The sequence below is a fragment of the Alligator mississippiensis genome, chromosome 3, assembly GCF_030867095.1.
Source record: "Alligator mississippiensis isolate rAllMis1 chromosome 3, rAllMis1, whole genome shotgun sequence".
NCBI classification, from domain to species: domain Eukaryota; kingdom Metazoa; phylum Chordata; order Crocodylia; family Alligatoridae; genus Alligator; species Alligator mississippiensis.
In genome coordinates this window covers 202,758,229-202,785,865 of record NC_081826.1, presented here as the reverse complement: position 1 = coordinate 202,785,865, position 27,637 = coordinate 202,758,229, and the positions used below count along the sequence as shown (strand labels likewise).

The following is a 27,637-nucleotide window of genomic DNA, read 5'->3' as shown; positions in this document are numbered from 1 at the left end:
TTCAAGGACATGCTATGGTCTTTATTACACAGGAAGTCTGGCAAGATGATTGCAATGCTAGGCCTTTGGATTCATAATTTATGAATCAGTTTATCATTTATTCCTATACTGCTCACTATTAATTAATGCTGTATTTGGACACAAGAGTTTCTGAAGCATTTGCCACAATGCTGTTTGATCAGCACTAACAACTAATTTTTGGCATCTTGGCTGGTGTGTATGTTTAACACATTTCTAGAGTATGTTTAACATATGTGTCCTTAGCCTCCCATCAATGTGTCCTAGCCTGTCCTGTATACATTCTTTTACTTCTCACTGTAGTACCTGATAATCTTCCACAGTGACTTAAGCAGCATCGCTAACACATGTCGCATTGCTTAGCTTCTCTTCAGAGGGAGAAGAGAGTAGGGTATGTGTAATAGGAAGTCTTGTTTTGGTTGAAGTTTCACGAGGGTAATAGCCTTATATATTGATGTTTTTTGTTAGAGAAGGCAAGGTCAAAGAAATGCACTTTGTATTTAGAGCAAAAGGTGATGAGTGTTGTGCTGGTCCTTGATTCCTGATAGAATTAATTCCACAGTCTTGGACCAGCCCCTAGGAAAGTTGTCTCCTTCACAGATGAGATTTACTTTTATGGTGGATAGCTCCATTGTGTCAGGGCAATGTAGTTTGTGACCATGGTCTTTGTGTTGGATTTTTTGGTGGCTTTGCAGGTAGCCTGGGCCCAGGCCTTGGAGATAAGTACTGAGACTTTAGACTTGATTTGAAATGTGCTATGTGCTGTGTCAGTTGTATTGTATTAGAATAGTGTAACACTGTTTGCACTGTCTCTTGTAATTTAGATAGAATGCAGAATGTGCAAAAATGCATGGTGTGTTTGAGATTACTTTTGTTAAATGATGCTGGAAATGGAATAAAATGACAGGAAGATTTGTTGACAGAAGCATTCTGTTCCTTTTAAGAAAATCAATAGTGCCTTCTGATAGCATCATGAACACTGCACTAATGGAAGCTGCTATCTGAACTGAGCAATTAGAGCTGCAGGCATTCTCTAAGGCCAGCACTTTAGGGCCATTGAAACCTAAATGGCCAAGTGTTGCCCATACTCTAGAAATGTGAATTTAAGGTGATGATAATGAACTCTGCAAGTGATTCTTCATTTACAGCACAGTTAGATGCTGTTTGTGTTGCTGGTGGCTCTGAGAGCTTCAGCATGTAAAGGAATATTTGTAATTTACTCCCAGGTCAGGCTATTTTACTAGCTGGATAGAAGTTAGGTCAATAGCTGATCAATTGAAAGCAAATTATTTGGGGTATTACTTTTGCACATTATGGAATAATCTACTCCTGCTATCCTTTTTTATTGTATAACCAGCAGACTATAACCCTGTGTTCCAGTATAATTACATATTGATGATGGTTTTGCAAAGATAATATGGGTTGGCTACCTGTCATATCTTTGTTTTTCTTTTTATGGTTCCTTTGTTTCCTTTCCTTATCCTGTGTGCTATAATTTGACCAAGATAGCTGTCCTGTACAATTAACCAACTTGATAGGGGAGCAGATACCACATTTTACATGGCTATTGGCTGTTTGCAGAATCACAATATGAAATTAAAGAAAATAAAGTAATTTCCAATTACCATTCTCTTTAATAACTGAAATAATCAGTGTCACTGAACAGGATTTTTTTAAAAACCTATTTTTTGTGAACTTATTGCAGGGTACATTCCAGACCTAAATTTTTAGTGTAGCATGCTAGCATTTAACCACTTGCTGGGCATATTTACACTTGCATCTTTAAGGTGAGGTAAGGAGATTTATGTCACATATTTAAGATGCATTAAGAATGGGTCTACATGTGCACTTCCTTAATGCGCCGTAAATATGGCGACTTGGGGCAATCTGGGCCTAAATTTGATACCTGCATAAAGCAAGTATCAAATTTAGGCCCGATTAGTTAAAGCACCATAACCCACGTGTAGATGTGGTACAGCACCTTAATTCTATATTGGTTGCGCTGGTTGGAGCCCAGCTCATGGGGCTGTGTGCTACTGTCAAACACCACCAGGATGCAAAAAGTGGTGGCTGGCATTGTAGCCGCTAGTGGCTCCCCCGTGCCTATGTCTCAGGGTGGGTTTGCTGGCTGGGCAATGAAGCCCTGCAGGGGCAGGATGCCTTGCTGCCTGCACAGGATTCAGATTCCCTTAGAATACTGGTCTGGGGCTCCTGCCTGGTAGAGCAGGTGGGCTGGGACTGCGTTTGCCCTAGCGCCTGGCACAGCTTTCTGCACTCCAGCCACCTCCATCCTGGGCAAGTGCCTGGCTTCCTTGCTGTCAGGACACTGCCTCTGGGAGAGGTGGCATCATGTCTGAGCTCTGCTTGGCTCAGCCCGGGCAGTCTGGGTGCAGTGTGGGCAGGGGCTCGGCCTTGGATCAAGCAGGCAGAGCAGGGAAAGCTGCGTCAGGCACTGGAGGAAGATGCTGTTTCAGCTTGCCTGGGCTGAGTGGAGCAAAGCCCCCAGGAGCTGATGCTGCCTCTCCCAGGGGCAGTGTCCTGCCAGCAGGGAGGCTGGGAGCTTGCCCGGGTTGGAGGTGGCTGGGGCAGAGAAAGTGGTGCTGGGGACTGGGGTGAGATGCAGTCCCAGCCCACCTGTTGTACGGGGTGGGAGGTCCAGTGCAGGCTTCTAAGGGCACCTGAATCCTGGGAGGGCAGCAGGGTGTCCTGCTCCTGCAAGGCTTCTTTGCCTGGCCAGCAAACCCACCTCAAGGCAGAGGCACGGGGAAGCTGCTAGTGGCTGTAACACCAGCTGCTGCTTTTTTCTTCTTGGCAGCACTGGGCAGCAGCATGTGGGCTCTGGCCCACTCTCATTTGCTGGACAGGGAGGGGCTAGGGGAGGGGGTTAGGGCTGGGCCATGTGAGGAGCTGTCCAGGAGGCTGACCAGGGCAGGCTGCAAGGGCATTTGCCCAGCAAGCCACGTTGAAGTACCTTAAGGCTGTACAGGAGGGATAGGACAGGGAGGAAAGGTGGGGGTGTGGCGTTCTACGTAAAGGAGAAATACACATCCTCAGCGAGTAGCATGGGGTCAGAGGAGGGGCACACTGAAGTGCTCTGGGTTAGAATACAAGGAAGTCAAGGGGAAAGGGACTTAATGGTGGGGATCTACTACAGACCACCCAACCAAGGGGAAGAGCTAGACTGGAAATTCTTAAGTCATCTCACAGAGGTAGTTAGGTCAAAGGATGTGGTCATCATGGGTGACCTGAACTTTCCAGACATCTGCTGGGAAGAGCAGTCAGCCAGGTCTGACCGCTCAAGTAGGTTCCTAGCTGAGATACAGGACCTCCATCTAACCCAGGAGGTGCATAGCCCCACAAGGGGAGACGCCTTGTTGGATCTGGTCCGGGCCACGGGCGATGACCTGGTGAGGGGTCTGCAGGTGTTCGACCACCTGGGTGACAGTGATCATTGCCTGCTGGAATTCACCATCCAGCGCAAGGTGGCAAAGGCCTGCAGCAAGGTAGCAGCCCTGGACTTCAGCAGGGCAGGTTTCAATGAGGTAAGGAGAATAGTCGGGGAGGCACTGAGGTCCCAGAGGGGAGAGGAGTCGGGTGTCCAAGAAGAGCGGTTGTTCCTTAAGGAGACGATCCTCCAAGCCCAAAGGGAGGTAATCCCAACATGGATCAAAGGGGGCAAGAGGGTGCAAAAGCCCCCATGGCTCACCAAAAGCATATGGGAATGTCTCCTAGCTAAAAAGGAGGCATACACCCCATGGAAGGGAAGGGCCATCACCAGGGAGGACTATACCTCGGTTGCTCGGGGCTGTAGGGGGGCGGTCAGGAAGGCCAAGTTGGAGATGGAACTGGGACTAGCTACCTGGATCAAGGACAACAAGATGTCCTTTTTTAAATACATAGGGGGTAAAAAGAAGGTACTGGGTAACGTGGGGCCTCTGCAAGACATGCTAGGAAATCTGGTTGTCGCACCAGACAGCAAAGCTAACCTATTTAACAATTTCTATGCCTTCATTTTTCTGAGCAGGGACTGGGTCACTCCCCCCACTGGGACCCCCATAGGACCCAGGGGAGGTGCACCTAGGCCTAGGGTCAGTGAGGACCTAGTCAGGGAACTTCTGGAAGGACTGGACGTATTTAAATCAGCAGGTCCTGATGATCTCCACCCCAGAGTGCTGAGGGAATTAGCAGAAGTCATTGCAGGACCCCGACATGGCTTTACGAGCACTCATGGCACTCTGGCATGGTGCCAGAGGACTGGAAAAGGGCCAATGTTGTTCCCATTTTCAAAAAAGGGAGGAAGGAGGACCCAGGAAACTATAGGCCAGTCAGTCTTACCTCGATCCTGGGTAAGCTTTTTGAGAGAATTATCCTGGAGCATGTCCGTGAGGGACCAGCAAGGGGAGATTATGCTTAGGGGCAACCAACATGGGTTTGTTAGAGGCAGGTCCTGTCAGACCAACCTGGTGGCCTTCTATGACCAGGTCACAAAATCCTTAGATGCAGGTGTCACAGTGGACATAGTCTTCCTGGACTTCAGGAAGGCTTTTGACACTGTCTCTCACCCCATTCTCATTAAAAAACTAGGAGACTGTGACGTCAACACCTACACAGTCAAATGGCTCACTAGTTGGCTGGAGGGCTGCACCCAGAGAGTGGTGGTGGACAGGTCTTATTCGACCTGGAGGGATGTGAGCAGTGGGGTTCTGCAGGGCTCGGTCCTCCGGCCTGCACAGTTCAACATTGTCATCAGCAACTTGGATGAGGGGGTAAAAAGCACCCTGTTCAAATTTGCAGACGATACTAAGATGTGGGGGGAAGTGGGCATGCTAGAAGGGAGGAATAGGCTGCAATTGGACCTAGACAGGTTACAGGGGTGGGAGGATAAGAACAGGATGGGTTTCAACACTGACAGGTGCAAGGTATGGCACCTGGGGAGGAAGAACCAGCAGCGTACCTACAGGCTGGGGAACTCCCTTCTCGTCAGTGCAAAGGCAGAAAAAGATCTTGGAGTCGTTATTGATGCCGAAATGAACGTGGGCTGACAGTGTGGGGATGCAGTCAGGAAGGCCAACCATACCTCGTCATGCATCCACAGATGCATCTCAAGCAGGTCCAAGGAGGTGATCCTCCCCCTCTATGTGACGCTGGTCAGGCCGCAGTTGGAGTACTGCTTCCAGTTCTGGGCGCCGCACTTCAGGAGGGATGTGGACAGCATTGAGAGGGTCCAGAGGAGGGCCACCTGCATGATCAGGTGGCAGCAGGGCAGGCCCTGCGAGGAGAGGCTGAGGGACCTGAACCTATTCAGCATCCACAAGAGAAGGCTGAGGGGGGATCTAGTGGCTGTTTACAAACTAGTTAGGGGGGACCAACAGGCATTGGGGGAGTTCCTGTTCCCCCGAGCACTACCAGGAGTGACAAGAAATAATGGTCACAAGCTGGCAGAGGGTAGATTAAGGCTAGATATCAGGAGGCACTACTTCACTGTCAGGGTGGCTAGGATCTGGAACCAACTTCCAAGAGAAATGGTGCTGGCTCCTACCCTGGGGGTCTTTAAAAGGAGGCTGCATGAACACCTTGCTGGGTTCATTTGACCCCAGCACTCTTTCCTGCCATGGCAGGGGGTCGGAATGATGATCTGCTCAGGTCCCTTCCGACCCTACCAACTATGAAACTATAAGGTGTCCAAGTGTAGATGTGTGCCTAAATCTCCTTAATACACCTTAAGCTACAGTACATTAAGTTTAGGCACGTGTAAATTCACGTGTAGACACACCCAGTTCCATTTAGTACTGATGGGACTTCCACAGCTAAATTCATATACACAGGTCCACATCTTAAATGGAATACGATTTCCATTTTTAAAAAATACTTTTCTTTTACTTCTCTTTTTTTATATGGACCACTGATAGCTTTTCCTTTAGTAATGTACTCCCATACATTTCTTGCCCAAGGGAAGTACTGCAAAAGGATTTCATTCCACTCCAGTGGAAATTAATTAACAGTTGGTGCTCAGCTGATAATTCAGGGTTCAGAAACTTGTTTGTGGAGGCAGTTATACTTCATTTAAAAATGACATTTTCAAAATCAGTTTTCAGATCCACAGATCAGGTTTTTCAAAAAGCCTTGTAGTCTCCCAGCTAAGCTAAGCTGGGAGACAGTGGCTCTCTCTCTACTGTTCCATCCTGGCTGTTCTGCAGATGTAAATCTGTCAGGCAGTAAATCTTGCACAAGGAAGTGCTCTGTTGTGCATCTTTATTGTCTTCCAAACAGCTCTTGAAATTTGTCTCCTGAAGTCTGATGCTTTGGAGGAAACACAGTGAAATCTCCTTTTAAGCTAATCATTTTTATTGCCTGTTAGGGGAAATGTGACTATTTTATAACCTTGGGTAAATAGCATTGAAGAAGGTGGTTCAGATGCATTTGCAGTTTGACGTGGGTGCATACACACAAGTGCAGGCACCCTTTCAGGGAGGTGCTCTAACTCTTGGTGCTTTACACAAAGCACCATGACTTAGAGCATCACTAAACTCAACAGGGGTTGAACCCAACAGCTGTTGATTTGGGTGGGGGGTGCTTAGAGTCTGCCTTCAGTGGCCCTGGCCAGCAGGTGGGGTTGCTGCAGTAGCCTCCTAGGAGGCTGCTGGATCCCTACCCCAGCTGGCAACTGGCAACAGTGACTGGGAGGGAGAGAGGAGGGGAGGGAAATAATTCCCCTACCATGTGGTCCCCCACAGCTACCCCTGCTGGGGTCCTGGGGGGAACTGGGCCAGGCCCATGAGGCAGAAGGGCTCCCTTCCTTCTGCCCCTGTGCGAGCATCTTGACAGTGGCAGAAGCTGCTGTGTCTGGAGCTGGGATTGTGTGGGGGGGGGAGCCTCCCCCCCGCTGTCACATGGATTCAATCTGGCTTCCCTCAGGACCCTAGCAGGGGTAGTTGGGGGGGCATGCATGGCAGGGAATGCTCCTTTCCCCCCCTTCCCCCACTACACAGGGATGAGACAGGGGTTTTCCATTTCCAGTCTGAGACAGCCCTGGGAGTAGGGCTAGGCTTCTGCTGAACCACGTGAGCACCAGTACAGCCCTACAAAGCCACATGGGATGTGGGTGGACTTGCCAAAAATTAACCTGTGTATAGGTTCCCTAAGGTGTAGAGCACCTGTCTGATACTACAGCAGTCAAGGGTTAAATTTTTGCACAGTCACTCATTTTAGAAGTGCTTTGCAGCTGTGAATGTTTGTTACATTATGGCTGTGGAGTTCTTTCAGGCACCTCATTGCATGAAAAATGTAACTTCTGTAAACACTCACAGTTGTAAGTTTTTTGTCAGGAGGAAAATATAAAAATTCTTATTGAAATATTTAATTTTACTATGCAGGCTAGTAATGTGGCTGCACATGTACAGCAAACCTGGTTGCCAGTTGGCATTAAGTGGAAACTATGGAATTGGAAGTAAGAGCCTCTGGCTAAAAAACACAGGCTTGCAGACTCTCCTAATAAAGATCAGCTCCAGATGCTCAAGGATACTCTTTGTAGTATCATATAATTAAAAAAAATTATCTTCAGGTTAGTTGTATTGGTTTTACATGGGTTATTTTGTATTGTACTCAATATGATGTATCTTTGGGTGCAAAGACCCTGCTGCAGATTGCTCTGTTGCCTATTGCTTTGCCAGATGCTGCTTTGGCTCTGTTCCCTGTTGGGTCACGGAGCACAGCATGTGGAAGCACAGCCCTTGTTGAGCCAGAGTCAAGCTGTGCCTGACAGGAAGCAGTGGGGAGAGAGGGGGAAGAATGGGGTGGGGAGAAGAAACTGCAGAAGGCAACCAGAGATGGGGGCAGGAGGCTATTTTGGGTTTGGTTGGGACCTGGGCAGAGCCGCAGCCAGTGCCTGCCTCTTTATCCCTCTCTGTCCACCAGGGGTATATTAAAATTAATTGGGGCCTGGGCTCCCCCCAACCCATGTCCTGCCCCACAACCATGGTCTCTGTCCCTGGCTGGCACAACAGCTGGAGTGGGACATGCTGCCCCCCAGGCCCAGGGTGGGAGCTGCGGCCACCCTCGCCTGCAGGTCTGCACTGGAGCTGCTGCTGGGGGTGTGGAGCTGCTGCCCTCTGGGCACATACGAGACAGACCAAGCTCTGGGGGTGGCCCATCACCCTGCTGTGGTTCAGTCTGGCTGCAATGGCACTCAGCAAATGGTGCCCAGTAGCCATGGCCCACACGTGTCACGCATGGGCCGGCCACTGTTTTCATCAGAGCCAAGGCAGGGGCCTCTGGGCCTGGACCCAGCTGGCCCGTGCGTTAATCTGCCTATGCCCTTCACCCTTGCTTTGTATGTGAATCTAAGATGAGGGCCTTTCCCCCATGCTGATTAGCAGGGGGGAACAACACCTTATCTTATATTCAAGTAAATGCTGCATTTTAAAGCTGGAAATGTTTGGTCCATATTGAACTTAGAGGTTTGAATATACAGAATAAAGTACGTCACAAACAAGAGCAGATGCTTACAAAATATAAGGAATAAGTTTTTTAAAACTCACTAGCTGGCTAAATGAGCTTTACTGGAGTGATATATAGACTGTTGTAGAGAAATAAATCCTGATGTTATTCTGTACTTGTGGCCACCCTTTCCATGGTCTCTTCCACTTCAAACAAAATAAATGTTTTGCCTCTAAAATATGTTCCAGTTGCATACTGGTCTTCATGAGCTGCAAACTCTTAATCTTTAATGTTTTTATTCTTGTCAAAGTTGTAAGTAATGTTTGGATGCTTGTTATACTTCCTAAATTTAGCAATTGAGTACTGAATAAGATTGTGTTATCCCATCCTTCCCACCCTGCATATGGGAAGGGTGCTCAGTGAGAGAAAAAGAGAAAGACCATTGATAGGTCACAACAATTCAAGGCTATAATGACGATTAGGAGCTCTTTGTGCTTTCAGGGGTGTACTTGGTAGCCGTGTTGGTGTGAGACAAAAAGACAAACAAAAAACTAGAACTCTTGGTTCCAAAATGATACCTTTTATTAGACCAACAGGAATATTTTGGAACCAAGAGTTCTAGTTTTTTGTATGTCTTTTTGTGCTTTCAAAGTACTGTTAATTTAAGTCAGTGGTTCTTTACCTTTTTAGATTCAAGTTACCCCTTGTCAGACTCAAGGTAGTCTTCAGGGGAAATGCACTTGTTTTTTGACTACAGAAAAACAATAGAGCAGTCTTTCTGTTGCAGAGAACTCAGAAAGATCACTGCAGGTCAGATTGTTTTTAACATGGGAATCCTATTTGAACTCTCTGGATATATCTTGCAAAACATGTTTGCACACCTAACAGTATTAAATTGCACAATACCCTGAGGCACCCTAGTTGAGAATCACTGATCTGAGAGGTGCTGTTCTCATAAAACTCTTCTGATGTCAGTGAGTCTTTTTTCATTTGAGGCAGAGAGGTTGAGAGACAGCTTATTTAAACCATGAGTAGTTACTTTTATGCACAGTCCTGATGAGCTCTTCAGTCATAAGACACCACCCCAAGGCCTGACGGTAAATCAGTAGCAGGACTGAGTTAGCTTTCAGGCATGGGCTCAGTCCAATTTACCTCACTGCCTCCAGTTATTACTACCCTCCTACTTACAGGGGCTTGCATGTAAGATCAGGACTTTAATTTCCAGAATGGAGTACTTGAAAAGTATTTCAGTGTTGTAAAATGAAGGCAATTATTTCGACTCTATGCCCTATACACATACGTTTAGTCTGCCAAAGCTGAAAAAAGTCATTTTTGCAGTGTTGACTTAAAATCTGTCCATTTCTCACAGCACATGGCCCAATCTGGCAGTGCTAAGTGAAGCTTTACTGCTACACCAGCGGAAATGAAAACAAACATAATGATGACTGTCCCCAAACACAAATGAATGCAGGATTTCTCCCAGATGCCCCTTTCCCCTTTACTGCTATATTTCTGCATGAAAGCGCAAGCCCTCTCTACTTGGCTTCAGAGTAAATATCAACAAGATTGAAGTTATGTTCCTGTTAGGATGAAAGCATGAGTTTTTTTCATTAAAGAAAAGGTTTGAAAGGAAAATACTATCACCGCTTCAAGTGATTGACTGGTCACTGTGTTATGAGGGCTATGGAAAGGAATAGGTGATGGACGGGGGATATTCTGGGCCTCCAGACAGCTCTGAATAGTTAACCCTGCTTTAGGTATTGTTCTGTTTGAGTAGCATCAGGCTGTAGTGAGAATCATAACTTTGCTGTAGTAGTTCCGGTTCAGAAGTAACTTTTAACTAACTTTTCAACATGTTTTTTTAATTAAATTTTCTCTATCCTATTTTTCCCACCTTGCAAGACGAATGATTTTTTCTGAAAAAATTAGTAAAATTTCACTTTGCATTGGTATTATCTTGTATTATTTTATACTTTTCTAACAGTACAATGTATTAAGGAAAAGGCTGTCATCCCTACCCTAAGCTCTCACTCAGACTTTTCATTTATCTGACTAGGAGTACTGTTTTGTTCTAGCTTGACACAGTCTTTTTCAGGCACTTGATATTTTTCCCTTGCCTGAATCATCAGCTACTTTACTTAACACTGCAGATATACCATAAACTGAGACACGGATATTGAAAACCCTTACTTGTGGGTGTACATTTACACACAGGTTTGCTGTTTTGGGGCTACTCGCATGAGGAAAAATGCTTGCAGGATAAGAAGGCAAGGTAGCGATGCACCGTATAGACTAACTAAATAAAATATATGCAGAGCACAAACATATATAGAGAACAAATGCAATGTCTGTTCATAGCCTGCCTTCCCAAGCTTTACAATATATACATATGTGTGTGTCTTAGTTTATACGATGCGTCTCTACCTGACTAGTTTCTGTTTGACTTCAGACTAACCTGACTAACTACTTCTCTCTGCTCAAGGATAAGAAGGGTCAAAGTAATCTATGCAAATTGAATAGTGTTCTATACTGTAGGTTGCATGGTACTATCTTTAGCAGCTTATTAACTGAAATAAACACAGCTGGCATGAATTCAGTGATTAGATAATCAAGCAATTGCACGTATTGTCTTTTATTTGCTTGCAACTATTATGCTTGTGACAACATTCAGTTAACTAGACTAGGAATACTTATTTGATTCTCACATTTCACATTCAAATACATGCACACTGAGTTATCATTTTATTTTAATAAAAAGTCACGTACCTGAATTTATTTAAATAGTGGTCCTGACTCTCCTTTCATTTACATGGATGTAAATTAGGAGGAATTCTGTCCTTGTACAAAGGTCTGCTTTGTAGGGCTGTTGGACTCCATCTCTCTGGCTGTGGGAAGAAAATTTTCTTTCCTTTTTTAAATCCAGAAACTAGAAAGAAGAATCAAAGTTCCTCCCAACTGCCCCCCCCGCCAAAAAACAAAACAAAACTACATTTCATGCACTCTCATTGAACAAGATTGTAATTCCATAAAAATAAGCATGATCTAGAGTTCACCATGCATTGACTGAGTGCCAGCATTAAGCAATATGCTTAGGAAGTATGGATACTGAAGTCATAAATTTGTAGCAATGTAGATCTATGCAACCTCCCATGTTATTTGTACCATGTCTTGCTGTATCAGATTTGAGGCTGGTGGAATGACTGTGCCTCTTGTGAGATGCTACAAGAACTTTCAGGACCAGGCCCAAGATATCTGTTGCTTTGCTTTGTTTTCCCCATTTGTTCTTGTTTTAATCTTTATACATGCCGCTTCACTGGTGAACAGAAGACAAAACTTTCCTTTGTTTGCAAAGTTGATTTTAACAGATGTTTGCCAGAGGCGGATTGACCTTGTTTATACAAAAGAGTGCTGTCATTTACAGCATTTTACATTTATTGTATTTTCTACATGTGTATATCAATTTGGAGTGGTATTAGGATCTCATATTCAAATACAACTGTGGAAAATTGATGTGTATTTTATGAATGTGCTGTTTTATATAAAGAAATTGGATAGCTGAACATATAACATATATAGTGTAAAAATCTATTTCTATGCATATCTGGCTGCTTGTGCAGTGCTAGGATTTAGTTTAAGGCCATTTTGAAGACATGCTCCATAAAATGTAGATAACATTTCCCTTCACATGCTCTCTACAAGGTTAGAGATAGGTAAGTGTTAAGTTTAGAATACTTGGTGCTGCTTCTCTCTTGGGACATTTTTAGACGCATGTGAGATGCAGCTCCGGGTGCTTTTGAAAGTGCCCAGCGCTGCATTGCATACATTTGTATAAACAGTGAAATGTGCATCAGCGCTGAGAAAATGGCGGTGGTGTGCTTTTGAACTAAAACACACTGAAGGTGTTTTAGTTCAAAAGTCTACCACTGCCATTTTCTGCGCACTGAGGTGCATTTCGCCATTTATACAAATGTAAGCAATGCAGTGCCAGGCGCATCAGCTCGCATGCGGAACAGACTCAATTCATTGGGTCTGCTCTGATGTGCTGGATCTCCAGCATATTGCAGCATGAAAAGGTATTTGTATATGTGCCCTTGTAGTTTACATTTTTATTAGCTATTCTTTTTCTACCTTTTTAAGAACACTGAGGTATTTATATTCCAGAATATTTCAGCTTTTGTGTGCATTTGTTCCTTCTGGTCTATTCCTGTCCAGCTGTTTCACATCATCTGCTTGAGGAACATTTTATGACAAAGGAGCCTAGATCTTAACAACATTTTCTGAGATGCCTTTTTGGAAGCTTGTAGTTACCTGGCTTGATTTTTGCCCTTGGATCGCTGTAGCTATCTATTTCTGTACTGACTCGGTCTATTTTTTACATTTATTTTGGTAGCATTTCAGGTATTGCATGTTAGTAATGCTATTGTTTGTCCTCTTCTTACAAGGAAGCTCCATTGTAACATAAAATATTTTCATGCATAGCAGTGCAGTGATTTCTTAATCAGACATTTTGGGGGAAGGCTTTCAGTTAATTAGATATCTGGCTGTGTTGTGGGTGCTTAGAAGTTTCAGGAGGAATTTTTCATTATTCAAATATTCATTATTCAGTGGCCCTTATCCATTCCCATGCTCAGTGGTGAGTGATTGGCAGTTCCTAATTGAATTCACCCAGATTCCTTTGCAACTGGGAATCGTGTTTTAATTGTATTTAATATATCTAGATACATGATGATATGTGATAAGAGTATGAAAGAGCACAGTTAGGAGACGACAAAGCTCAATACATTGCGAGACCTCAAGAGGTTTTGAATTGTAATCAAAATCATGAGCATAGCTGTGTTTCTGCAGTGCACAGATGGACTAAACACTAGATAGCCTTCTCTTTTTCTGTATTATTCATTATTAACTCAGACATCAGGGGCAGGTTTCTTTCTGTATATGAATATTTTATGTTCAGATTTACAGATAGAAATCTGTAAATTCTTCATATTATAAATCACCCTCTAAAAATATTTACTCCTACTACTAAATTTTATTTTGTTCTTTCTGTTGTAAGTAGCACTTAGCATTAACAATGATTGATAGTTGCATTCGTTTAAAGTTTAGAAGGACATTGTCTTTCTTTCCAGTGTGTTCCCTCTGTGCAGTGGAGAACACTTTGCATATAATCAATTTAATTGATTTCCCTTTAGAGTCAGTCTCTTTCTGTTGCTGTGGTGGGCCTTCTGCTCATTAACCGGTGAGGGGAAAACATTGCAAAACAACTGCAAAGCAGAGGGGAGGCAGGTTAGGAACAGTCATTACATTTGTCCTGGGACAAGTTGCACCTGTATTTATCCTGTACCAGAAAACCCCTGGGATTGGCATGTACACACATCACCTTTTCAATTAGGGTTTAATGAATGGCTGAATGCATTGCTGCTTCTCAGCTATTAATTCAGTAATACAATTCCAGGACAGCTGTTCAGATGCACTTTGTGATGTCCTGACACAAATTGTTAGCACTTCTCCTGTGAACCTTTTTAGGACTTGTCCTAAGATAATGGACATGAGCATCTAAAGGGTTGGATTTTTGTCCTGGGATAAACTGGTTTCTCCTGGAACAGATATATTGTCTGTAGAGCTATCTAAACAACTTGGATCCCATTTTGTTAATTTTGGCTAGATTTCAGATGGAAGGTATCCCTTTTAGTGTTAAATTCTTTGCTGTATAAACAGATGACATCTCTTTTACATTTCGTTCATATTTTTTCTTTAGATAAACAAATACAGCTAATCTACATTTTAAAATGGGACTAAAATAGGCCTACTCTTGCAGATATTTGAGTATGCAGGTAACTTTTCTACTGAACTCTTCATGAGATGTGTGACTATTTGGGGTGTGTAAAGCAGGCCGTATTTGATTTGGGTTTGGACCAAATCAGGGACAGTGATTCGATTAATTGATTTGGATAACTGTTCTTGATTTGATTCAGCCGAACCCGAATCTGAAGATTTGATGCTGATTCAGAGAATCAGTGATTCGGACATAGACATAGCTTTAATTTTTTTCTACATAACTTGAGGTACCAGTGTGGCTTGTGAACGCTGCAGTGCTGGGGCGGATGGATTGTCCCACAGGAGTGTGGGGGGGCCCCTCCGTGTGTGCTTGGTGGTGAATCCCGTAGTAGAACGGAAGTACTTCCGGTCCACTTCCGAGTCCACTGGGGAGCCCCCGCTGTGCCCTTCAGGCTTGACAATTGGCTGTGGGGAATCCCCGGGTGCCCTCCCAGACCCAGGAGGCACCAATTGCTGAGCTGGGACAGTGCGGGGGGACGCCCTGTGCGGTCCTCTGTGGACCCGGAAGTGGTCCGGAAGTCCTTTTGGTCCACTTCTTGGTCTGCTGCTGAGCATGCTGGGGAGCTCCCCATGCTTCTGTGGGACACTCCATGCACCCCTGCATTGCAGTATTCGTGAGCTGCCTGCTACCTAGGGGTATGTAGAAAAAACATTTAAAGCTGTGCTTATGTCCGAATTGCTGAATCTTTTCAGATCTCTCCAAATCGATTCAGACAGATTAAAGGATCCTTTGATTCAAGTCAGATTTGGAGATTTGGCCACTGAATTGGGCTGAATCTCTGCTGAATCGAATCAGGGACCAAAGCTTCGCACAGCCCTAGTGAATATTCATGAAAGTAAAATTATTCTTATGCTGAAGTCTTTTCAGCCTTATACCATAAGCAGCTGTTAATAAAGCAAATCAGAACTCCACTTAAGTCCCTTGGTGGAAAAGGATAACCATCTGCATGTACCTGTTAGCTTGTAAATGCTTAGGAAGAGAAATGCTTCTGAGTAGCTTATGTTGACATAATGCTGAGTAATGAGATGAAATTTAGCAAAGGAGTTGCCAGATGTCAGGACATGTTTCACACCAAGGAAGCTTATTATACAGTGGAACAATGTCCGAAATACTGATTGGAAGAAAAACCACATTTTTCTTAAAACTGTAATAGATGAAGCATTTGACAGTATTAGTATAGTAAACTTACCAATTTCATTATAAGCAAAAATATCCATAACTAGATTTTCTAGCTTTAACAAGTTTAACATTTTAACTGATTTAAAAATTTTTGTATATGTGTTTATTACTGTAAGCTCTTTTCTTGAAAACTGACAACTGGCAAGTAGAATGTAAGAACTTTACTGACTTGGTCACCAGTTCTCAAAGTTAAATCTTCCCAGGTTCAAGGCGTAAGATTGTTTCTGACTGTTTTTGAGTTCATAAGAACTATTAGATTTGCCCTTATAGTTAGGGTGACTGTACATCCTGGATTGGCTGGGAAGGTCCCGGATTTTGGAGGTTGGTGCCAGTTTGCTGATGAAAATTAAAATGAGTGTCCCGGGTACAGGGCATGAGGTGGCAGGAGCTGTGAAATAGGAAGCTGCTGACAGCAAAATTGCCCTAATACATTCACTTGATTAGTGGAATGACCATTAAAAAGCGGATTGTTAGCACCTGTGAAGAAACAATGGGTCATTAACAGGCCATTGACTCTTCAGCTGCCTGAATAGTAATACCAGTGGTTCCCTGTTCCTGCCTTTGTCTGCAGCAGTGGAGGAGGGGGAGGGGGACATGGACAGTGTCCTGTATTTCACATTGTCCCATTATGTTCATCCTACTTATAGTCATCTGCATGCTCTTTGAAAAAGATCTAGAATTACCTAAAATATGAAAAGGACTGTATAAAACAAATTGCTTTCAATTCAGTTGTAGTTTTTTATCCACAAATCTTTCCTGCAAAGCTGTTAGTATAGAATTTGATTTTAGAAAGAGAGCTTTACTGTTAGATTGAAGACAATAACGGCTTCAGTCTTTTGATTTCATGCTAACGAATAAAGAAAGTACTCTTTGGATAGATCATGCAGTGGATTAAAAATTAAATCTATAATTTTAATAAACTCATTGACTGTTTGTCCTGCCCCTGGATTTAACTTTTCCAGAAGAAAATCTTATTTTAAATATTGGGGGAAAAAAGCCCTGTTAGGTTTAAAATGAAATGTATGTACTTTTGTAAGTAGAATCCATCGCTTATGTGAATCACCCCCATGATTTGACTTAATTTTTTGTGTTTCTACATTATAAGTATAAATGTGATTCTCAAGCTGTTCAGATTTTTTATTGTTCATATATGGACGGATAACTGTACATTCATAGATGCTAAGGTCGGAAGGGACTGCAACAGATTATTGAGTCAGACCCCCTGCTTGGGCAAGGAAGAGTGCTGGGGTCAGATGACCTCAGCCAGATGCCTATCTGGTCTTCTCTTAAAGACCCCCAAGGTAGGGGAGAACACCACCTCCCTTGGAAGCCCATTCTAAATTTTGGCCACCCTCACCATGCAGAAGTTTTTCCTGATGTCTAACCTAAATCTGCTCTCTGTCAGTTTGTCACCATTGTTCCTTGTTACCCCAAGAGGTGCCCTGGTGAACAGAGCACCTCCGATACCTTGCTGTGTTCCTCTTATGAATTTGTAGGTGGCCACAAGGTCACCTCTCAGCCTTCTGTTGTGGAGACTGAAGAGGTCCAGGTTGCTTAACCTCTCCTCATAGGGCTTAGCCTGTAAACTCTTAACCATATGAGTGGCCCTCCTCTGGACCCTCTCGAGGCTATCCACATCCTTCTTAAAGTACGGTGCCCAAAACTGGATGCAGTACTCCAACCACGGTCTGACCAATGCTGCACAGAGGGGAAGTATCACCTTCTTGGTTCTATTCGTCATGCATCTGCTGATGCATGATAAAGTGCGGTTAGCTTTGCTGATGATCTCGTTACACTGATGACTCATGTTCATCTTGGAGTCCACTATGACTTTGAGATTCCTTTCTGCTTTTGTGCTGCTGAGAGGGTCATTTCCTAGCCAGTAGGTGTGCTGGATATTTTTACACCCCATGTGCAGCACTCTGCACTTGTCCTTGTTGTACTGTATCCTATTGTATTCTGTCCACTTTTCCAACCTGTCCAGGTCTGCCTGCAATCGTTCCCTACCCTCTGGAGTGTGCACTTCACCCCACAATTTAGTATCATCTGCAAACTTGGACAGAGTACACTTCATGCCCACATCCAAGTCACTGATAAAGTCATTGAAGAGTACAGGTCCAAGGACCAAGCCCTGCAGGAACCCACTACCCACATCCTTGCAGGTTGATACCGACCCGTCTACTACCACTCTCTGGGTGCGACCCCCAAGCCAATTTGCCACCCACTGGATCATGTAAACATCTAAGTCAGAGCCTCTTCATTTATTTATGAGAATGGGATGAGATACCATACCATTCTTGCTTTAGTTTTTCTGGCTTTTCTCTAGGGGTGCACCGATAAAGATTTTTGAGCTGATACTGATGGCCAATTATTAATGAGCCATATCGGCCAATATTGATCTGATTGCTTGTAGAGCAGTGTCCGGCTGGTAAGGGGAAGGGGCATGGGGGGCATATTGAGGCCCCCATAGTGAGGGAGAGAGTGAGGGAGGGGTTGGGGCAGGGGGCACTGCCCAGCTGGGGTGGGGTGTGGGGACACTGCCCAGGGGACACTGCCCCGCTGGGGTGGGGTGCAGGACAGTGACCTGAATGGCTCATCTGGGGTCGTGGGGGGCGGCAGCTCCTGCCACTGTGTGCACCCCTGGGGGAGGCATGGGGGGACATGTGCCCCTGGATCTGTATGTAGGAAAGGGTGGGCTGCAGCTGTAGGCTGGGACCAGGGGATGCCGGACTCTTCCTGGTGGAGGGGTTGGGCCAGGGCTGCGCTCAGGGTGGGTGGTGGCAGTGCTGAGAGGGGGGCTACAGGGTGGGCTACAGCCACTCCCAAAATTTGCTGTAGGCCCCCGGCCTCCCACCCAGCACTGCCACAGCCTGCCCTGAGTGCAGCCCTGGCCTAACCCCCCCACCAAGAAGAGCCTGGCCCACCCTTGGCTCCAGCCTGCAGTAGCAGCCTGCCTTCACCCTCACACAGGTCTGGGGTGTATGTGCCCCACCATGCCTCCCCTGAGAGGGAAAATGCAGCGGTGGGAGCTGCCTTCCCCTCACCATGCCTCCCAGATGAGCCACGTGGGGCTCCCTCCTGTGCTCGACCCCACCCCACCTCATCTGGGGCAGTGCCTAGTATATCTCCTTGGCCAAGTCATTACACCTTTTTAACTCTGTTACCCCATATGTACAAAGAAGATACTATACTATGTTGGTAAAGCACTTGAAGATGAAAGTATGGAAAATGTCATACAAGAGCTAATTACAGCAAAAGCCATGTTATCTGGCACTTTACCAATCGGAAAGCTCCACTAACCGGTATCTGTCGATACAAATCTTCCTTCCGAGGGTATTAATTGGGGACCACAATCCCATTATGCTGGGCATTCAGCAATCAAGTAATAAAAGGGTGACTGCTGCCCCAAGAGCTTATGTTTTAGGGAATGTAAAAAAATATATGTGAACAGCTTGAAATCCTGTGATGGAATGGGTGTCCATTGTGCCATTATATCAAATCCTTATGTCCAGAGGGAAAAGTCTGAGTGGATGGAAATAACGTTCGTTGGACACTTGGATAACAGTGTGCATTAGACTTTCTAAATGCGTAACTATGGAATTAGCCAGGAATTTTCCTGAGCGTGTGGTAATGTGTGACGGCAGGGATGAATATGAGAGCATTATAGAGTATATTTTGCTTGTTGCATCTCTTCAAAGAGAGGCTTTAAAAAGCCTTTAACCTGTCTGCCTTAATTTCCTTTATAAGATGTTTAAAGTTCCTTAGTAATAGGTTTAGCATATAATGAGTGTACAGAGTACATTTAAATTAACATAATACAAATTCTTTTCCTTTTTCAGAGGGAGACAAAAGGTCAGTTTCTCATAGACCATATCTGTAACTATTACAGTTTGCTGGAAAAAGACTACTTTGGCATTCGATATGTTGACCCTGAGAAGCAGCGGGTATGTATATGAACTCTCTTGCTAAGTTTGTTTTTTAAATAACACGATATTGATCTTTGTAACAAGAGACAAGTGCTAATGCAAGATGATGCTGTTACTGCTGAGTTTCATTGTAATCCATAAATCTTTCTAAAAAAGCTTATTAAATTAATTTCCCTCAGTTTGTCTCATGCAGATGAACAGAAATAGACCGTTCGGCAGGTTTCAGGATAATTTCTTTATTTTAACTTTTGTACTGTTTCTTGCCACTGTCTTATTGAAAGGAGAGAGGATCATTAGTTGTGACTCGTGGAGTTGCTATGGTTATGCTCAAGGACTCTAGTTCTGCGAATGACTGACTGGATTCTCCTATAGTATGTTCTTTGCAAGGACTATTTCTTGGGAGCTGTTTGTAAGAGGCCCTACAGCACTGGTGCCCAACCTTTTCCCTCTGTGGGCCAGATCTGCCTAGTGGGTGAGAGCTGACACTCAAGGTGGGCATGGCCCAGCTCCTATCTACCTGCATGGGGTGGGGAGAAAGGGTATGGCCTGGCCCTGACCCTGCCGTGCAGGTTTTGGGAACTTGGCAGTGAGGGAGGTATGCCAGTATTACTTGCCACTGTGCCCATTGTCAAATATCCTGACCTGTGGAGAGCTCTGCAGGCCAGATGCTATGGCTCCATGGGCTGGATTTGGCTCACTGGTTAGGGGTTGAGCATCCCTCCCCTATGGAAAGAGAGGAGCAGAGTAAGGACCCTGGACTTCAGAAAAGCTGACTTGGACTCACTCAGGGAACTGTTGGGAAGGATCCCTTGGGAGGCCAGTCTGAGGAGGAAAGGAGTCCAGGAAAGCTGGTTTTATTTTAAAGAAACCTTACTGAGGACACAGGAACAAACTGTCCTGCTGTGCAGGAAGACTAACAAGTATGGCAGAAGACCAGCTTGGCTTAGGATGGAACTCTTTAGCGAGCTAAAACACAAAAAGGAAGCTTGGACAAAATACTAGGGAGGAGTATAAAAGTATTGCTTGGTCATGCATGGATGAAATAAGAAAGACTCAAGTGCAATTGGAGTTGCAGCAAGCAATGGATAAGAAGGGTTTCTACAAATATGTTAGCAACAAAAGGAAGATCAGAGAAAGTGCGAGTCCCTTACTGAATGGGGGAGGCAATCTAGTGACAGATGATGTGGAAAACGCTGAAGTACTTAATGCCTTTCTTACTTCAGTCTTCACAGGCAAGGTCGGCTCCCATGCTACTTGACCTGGCAGCGCAGTTTGGGGAGGAGGTGAGCAGCCGACAGTGGTCAAAAAACAGGTTAGGGACTATTTAGAAAAGCTGGACATGTACAAGTCCATGGGGCTGGACACAATACACCTGAGCGTGCTGAGAGAGTTGGCTGATGCGGTTGCACAGCTGCTGACCATCATCTTTGAAAGCTCATGGCAATTGGGAGAGGTCCCAGATGATTGGAAAAGGGCAAATCATCTTGCTCATTTTGAACAAAGGGAAGGAGGCTCTGGGGGACTACAATTCAGTCGGCCTTACCTTGGTGCCTAGAAAGATCATGGCACAGGTCCTCAAGGAATCAATTTCCAAGCACTTGGAGGAGAAGATGATTAACAATAGTCGGCATGGATTCACCAAGGGCAAGTCATGCCTGATCAACCTGTTTGCCTTCTATGAGGTGATGACTGGCTCTGTGGATGCAGTGAGAGCAGTGGACATAGTATACCTTGACTTTAGCAAGGCTTTTGATACTGTTTCCCACACCATTCTTGCAAGCGAGCTAAGGAAGTATGGGTTGGATGAATGGACTGTAAGATAGAAAACTGGTTGTATTGTTGGGCTTAAATCAGTGGTATCCAAACTTTTTATGGTGAAGATCACTTTTTCGCACCCCAGGATCTACCTCCCCGCTGCCTCCTGGACAAGCTGCCTGGGCTCTGACCCCACTCACCCAGCCCAGCCCGGGTGGCAGGGGGCGTGGCTCACCTCAACCACGTGTGTCCTGCCGCTCTCAATTGTGGAGCCCCTGACAGACTGAGATCAACTGTTAGAGGCTGTACAAGCAACCAGTCAATCGGGATCGACTGGTTGGTGACCACTGTCTTAAATGGTACTAATCAATGGTTTGATGTCTAGTTTGGCAGCCAGTGTCAAGTGGAGTGCCCCAGGGGTCAGTCCTGAGGTTGGTTTTGTTCAATATCTTTGTCCAGTGACCTGGAAGATGGGATGGAGTGCACCCTCAGCAAGTCTGCATATGACAGCAAGTTCAGGGGGAATAGAAGATATGCTGTAGGGTAGGGGTTCCCAACCACTGGGTCGTGGCCCAGTACCGGGTTGCCGCAGGTTGGCTGCTGGGCCGTGGCGTCCGCCGCCGGCAGCCACGTATGACATTCAGGGTTAAAGCTGGGCGGCAGGGCAGTCCCAGGAGGGAGGCAGCTGGCTCTGCGCTCCCCGGCTCGCTCCTGCCGCCATGGCTGCACTTGGTGAGGTGCTACACGCGCACCAGGTACCAGGGCCCAGGCCGGGCAGGCCCCTCCCCAACCCTGCCCATGGCTGGGAGTGGGGGGATGCGGGCAGGGAAATGCCCAGGGCGGAGGATGGGGAGGTGGCTCTGCTGCTCGCTCCTAGGAAAGACAACAGAGCCCCTTCTTCCTGGGCAGTCCCTGCAGGGTCCCCCAGTGTCCCAACCTGATCCGATCCTTGCAGCTCCGCCCCCACTAAAAATTAAATTTAAATGTGCAAATAAAATTTAAACATGTAAATTAGATAGTTTGCTGGTCCACAGTATAAAACAGTTGGGAACCCCCTGCTGTAAGGTAGGATTAGGATTCAGAGTGTGGAATCAGAAAAAATATATGCCTTAAACTTTGATTATTTTAGTTATAAGATGACATAACCGCTTTGTGTAGAATTGCTGGCTCTGTACAGTAGAACAGATAAGGGCAAGTGTTTGTTCTTTGTAACTCTTCTGCAACTGCTTCACTCACCGCAGCCTTGAAGGTAGAAAAAAAGTATGTACAAAGTAGATTTCCAGGTGCAAGAAGGAGGTTTGTGAACTAACCTCGCCTCCCCCATAAATTCCCATCCTGATTACAGCAAAGAAATAATGAAGTAATATTATAGCCGCTTTTCATGCTAATTTCACTATATGATCACGTGAGTTGTAAGCGACTGTTAAAAAGTATATAAGCCTCCTGATTTTGCTCTTGTGGGGGGACCCCTTCCAAGTGCTTGGGAAATCCATGTCACTTTGGAACTCCCCCTACAGCTGTAGTTTCTTTTAAATAAAAGCTTCTGCTGACCTGACCCAAAAGTACTCTGTGTGTGTTTCCACGACAAGAGAGACCGAAACAAACTGGAGGATTGGACCAAAAGAAATCTCATGAGAGTCGATAAGGATATATGCAGAGTCCTGTACTTAGAACAGAACTATCCCATGCTTCGGTACAGGCTGGGGACCAACTGGCTAAGCAGCAGCTCTTCAGAAAAGGACCTGGGGGTTACAGTGGACAATAAGCTGAATATGATCCTACAGTGTAACCTTGTTGGAAAGAAGGCTAATGGTATATGGGCTGTATTAGTAGGAGTGTTAGATTGAGGGAAGTGATTCTTCCCTTTATATTCAGCACTGGTGAGGCCACATCTGGCATAATGTGTCCAGTTTTGGGCCCCCCACTACAGAAAGGATGTGGACAAATTGGAGACAGTCCAACGGAGGGCAGTGAAAATGATAAGGGGGCTGGGGCACGTGACTGCTGAGGTGAAGCTGAGGGAACTGGGTTTATTTCGTCTGGAGAAGAAAAGACTGAAAGGGGATTTAATAGCAGCTTTCCACTACCTGAAGTGTGGTTCCAAAGAGGATGGAGCTGTTCTCAGTGGTGGCACATGACAGAACAAGGTGCAATGGTCTCAAGTTGCAGCAAGAGAAGTTTAGGTTAGATATTAGGAAAAACGTTCTCATGAGGAGGGTAGTGGAGCATTGGAACAGGTTATGCAGCGAGGTGGTGGAATCTCCATCCTCGGAGGTTTTTAAGAAGTGGCTAGACAAAGCTTTGGCTGGGATGATCTAGTTGGGGGTGGTCCTACTTTGAGCAGGGGGTTGGATGTGATGATCTCCTGAGGTCCCTTTCAACCCTAATTTTCTATGATTCTAGGACTGTACAGGACATAAGAACTGGAAGAAGACTATCTAGCAATAGTGTGAAGATACTAATTCTGGGGTGGGCAATTATTTGTGCTGGAGAACCACATAGGGAGTTTTGGTCAGTTGTTGCAGGCTGGGTCAGCACCCCCACATCCCCTCAGCAGTAGCTCCAACCAATGCAATCAGTCTCTTATAAGAACTGAAACTTAAGAAATGTACCTCAGATTAGATTTAACAGAGACAGGAATGCATTTTATTTATGCATAAACCAGAGGTATTTCTGTTTCTACTTGGCCAGAAATTCTGGCTTTTTGTATGATCCTCAGCTTTTGTAAGAATTTGAATACTATGGAACTACACGGGGACACTTTTGGGACATATACTCATGTGCCCTGGATGATGAACTTAAGAGCAACATACCGCTGTTACTTAGAAGCTCCATGACATGACACATCTCCTTTCCCACCCTTTTGTGCTCTATTCTGTTGTAATCCTTCAATTTGCATTTCAGTTTCTTTCAGTCATTTTACATATTCCTCAAATGGGAAAAGCAAGTTACAGTACTTCAGTTTTTTATCATGCTGTTAGGTTAACTCTAGTTATTAGAGTTATGATTCTCTTCCCAGCTTTTTCAGTACTGGAGCATTAGATATATAATTATTGACTTTTTGCCAATAGATGTCTTGTGAGATCTAGAGAAATTCAGTTAGTTCCTAGTGCAGTGTTTGCCTTATGAAGGAAGTGGAATACAATTAATACCATCCTGGAGATTCTGGTTAGAGTTGTGGGTCTGAGTTCCTGCTATTGAGTTGGCAGAAGATGAATATATACGGACACAGCACAGTTGATTTCTGGAGGCAAACAGAGCTATTTCTTTTTTTTTTGTCAGAGAAGGGAGCAGCATTTTAGGGATTCCTTAAAGAGAAGCCCTATCCAGATCTTCTGAACTTTAAGGCAATTGAGGAGTGTCCTTGGAGAAAAGGGAAGTGTGTGGTCAGTTGGATGGTGATTGATTAAATTTATTCAGGACAACACCTAAGTTATGCATGTGCTTTAAATACTGTCTTGAATGGGAATGGGCTTGGTCATGTACTTGCTTGGATTAGGGGGTGACTTGGGAGGGTCCCACACATAACCCTTCAAGGTAGGAGGGAAGCAATGCAAGAGAACAGGATTTTACAGAGGCCTTAAGAAACGAAACTGTGCAGTCTCATCTCCTGTTGCGGATGTGCCTCTGAAAAGAATGAGATGCAACAGCTGTACTGAAATATTAAGGACTGTCTTCGCTTGACAAAGCAGTGGTGTTGCCAGCAGGCAGCATTTTCTCTGGGCAGCACTGGATACACGTGAGAGTGCCTGGCAGTTTAAAACAAAGCTTTACGTCTTTGAACTTGCTGTGTGAATTCAATCCTACGAATATAAAATGGTAACTGAAAGCTGGTGTGCTGAGTTTTCCTGACTCCCACAAAAGCAGGTTTCCAGGGGCAGTTGGGTCAGCCATACAGTAGCACTGAGAACTACTATTTTTATATGGTTCTTAACCCACTATCCCTACAAAGCCTGGATTCTTTTTATGTTTCCTTGTAAAGACACTTGAAGGTGGTAGGTTCTTCTCTACACAGGGCCAGTTTGTGCCTTGCTGACAAATTAGGTATTGATAATAATTTACTTATGATAATTTCCAAGTTCCACTGACAGAGAAGAAGAGAGAGAATTATTGTAATTGTAATGAACTGTATTTACTTTACTAGTAGCTATTTTATAATAAATGCATAAGGTGCCTTGGAATACTTCCATTTGTATTATTGGGTACGTAATTTATGGTAGATCTGGGCAAGATGTGTAATTGATCCTCCAGCTTTAGCTTGAGTAGTTTGTGAATACCCATTTTTGTAGAAGTTCCTCCTTAAATACTGGATTTCTTTGTCTTTATTTTTGAAGAAATGCAATGTTTGAACACAAAACAATATCCACAATTTTTTTCTGCACCTTGGAGACTTTCAGAAGTTTCAGAAAGAACCAGCGGGCAGCCCCTCTTTTATTTGGAAAATCTGGCCTAAATAACTTTTTATACCTGTTCTCCTGAGTCTCAGGTGGTGATAGGTTAAATTAACAGAAAGAAAGAGAACTGGACAGTTTCCAGCAGCTGTTGAATGTGTCAGAGAGGGAATGACACCTGTCTGTAGCAAAATATAAGGTTAGCTATAATGAGACCTAAAGTGTCTTCCACTGACTTGCGGGGTGCGGAGGGGAAGACAGCAGCACCGATTCAAGAGGGGCCTTGAAAGGCTTCTCATTACCTTGCTTGTGTTTAGATGTTTGTCTGTCCTCCTACACAAAGTTCCATCTACTGAATAAAATTTATTATAAACCATTAATATCAGCAACATAAATATAAAAACAAACTTAATTCAGCAGTGTTACAAATTGAAATAATTTGTGTAAAGACTGGTGTCCTTATAAATCAAACCCACACTTAGCAATGTAATACAAGACTGAAACAGCTCAGTGTGTTTCCATGGATAGCAAACATCTGGTGCCATCTGCTTCAAAGCCTGTCAGGCTCAGCACACATGGGTGCATGCAGTTTAGGGGCCCACTCTTTAAGTGGTGTGAATCGCTGTTATCAATTACATTAATTTATAGGAGCTGAGGTTTGGGTTATTCTAATGCAATGGAATTGGGTACAGTTTTAGTGCCATGAGAACTGAGTTTGGATTTAGGAAATTATCTGGTTCAGAAGTTGGATTCAGAAATGTTATTATTTAAAAATTATATTGGGATAGCTCAGTCCTGGCACAGAGCCATGTAGAGTGGGAGACTAGAAGCAGGCTGCATAAAGCTGCTGCTTTTGTTACCCTGAGTTATGCTAGTTATGTGCTAAATAGGAGTGTGTGGCTTTGGAAGAGATTCCAGGGCAGAGCCCTGGCTTTGTGGGCTTCTCCCGTGCCTCATCACCATGGACACATTCAGCTGGTGTGGTATATTCACTGTTTGAAGCTGCGAACTCTGCTGGACCACACTACTGGGTTTTAACCCTACTGCCTTACAAATGAGCATAGCCCCTCTGGGTGGGTTTGTGTTTGCCACTGCTTCTGGTCCCAGTTCACTCATGAACCTTGTATGGGTACTGAGGTGATTAGCCCACACTTTGCACATTCTGGGACTGCTGCCTTCACATGCAGAATAACCACGGTGTAAGAGCAGGTTTCCTTTTGCCTCCATCTTGCTATGGGGGTGCTCTTGACATACCTTTTACACCAGGAACTCTTTTAGGACATGCATGTGGAGGAATTAGCTTCCCTCCTGATAAATAGCTCTACAGGCAATATCTACAGAATACAGGGTGAATTATAGCTGCTTCAGACTTCTGTGCACTGGCTATGCCAGCATTACTAGCTACCCCAAAATTATTCTTGGACTGTGCCCCATTCTGGTTATAGCTGTTGTTACTGTTTGTCCATTTTTTAGTCTATTCTTGGCAATGAACAAAAGAAAGGAACTACATTGTGGGTCAAAGATTTTCCCTACCCCCAAGAAGGGTTTGTTTATATATATTTCAGGAGAGTTCTCTTTAAAGTTTTAGGATTTGAGCTTTGAATAAAAAAGACTCTGATAAAAAGTTTTGTTCTATTTCCAGTAGGCTTTCTGTAATATTTGTTGCTATGTTGCTGTGTTATGTGCATTTGTATTGTTCTGATTTAGGAGTGAATTTTGAGCAGAGAGCTTTTGGGTGAAGGAGATGGTGTTTGTTTCTTTTTTCACTGTTACTGTATGAAATAACTGTTCCTGCTGCTTCTGTAAACAGAAGCACGCCTCTTCCAGTTTGAAGTCTCGAGGGAAATTTTTCTCTGTTAGTACTAAGGCTGTTAATAGGTGCAAGTGTGCTCTGGACATACCTGCCACGTACCTCATTTAGGCATTGCTTCTCCTAGTTTCTGGATCTCACTGGGACTTATGTGGGAACTAGGCTCAATGGCTAAGTGTAGACAGTGAAAAAGCCCAAGGCTGAATTGATTCAATCTTTGCAGGTTAGTTTAAGCTCCAGAGACTGAACTGATAAGCAAGCGAACAGACATTCAGTTTTGATATGG

At 44.5% G+C, this 27,637-nt stretch overlaps 1 protein-coding gene across 2 annotated transcripts in view; it reads left to right on the top strand.

Annotated features, from left to right (window-relative positions):
• FRMD3 (FERM domain containing 3) overlaps positions 1-27,637 on the top strand; it is a 210,150-nt gene that overhangs the window by 83,458 nt on the left and 99,055 nt on the right. The window contains exon 2 of one of the 2 annotated variants that reach the window (XM_006263723.3): positions 19,309-19,413. The exons of the other annotated variant lie outside the window; for it this stretch is intronic. Within the exon in view, the coding sequence (XP_006263785.2) occupies positions 19,309-19,413 (105 nt within the window). The remainder of the gene's footprint in view (positions 1-19,308; positions 19,414-27,637) is intronic. 2 annotated transcript variants of the gene reach the window in all.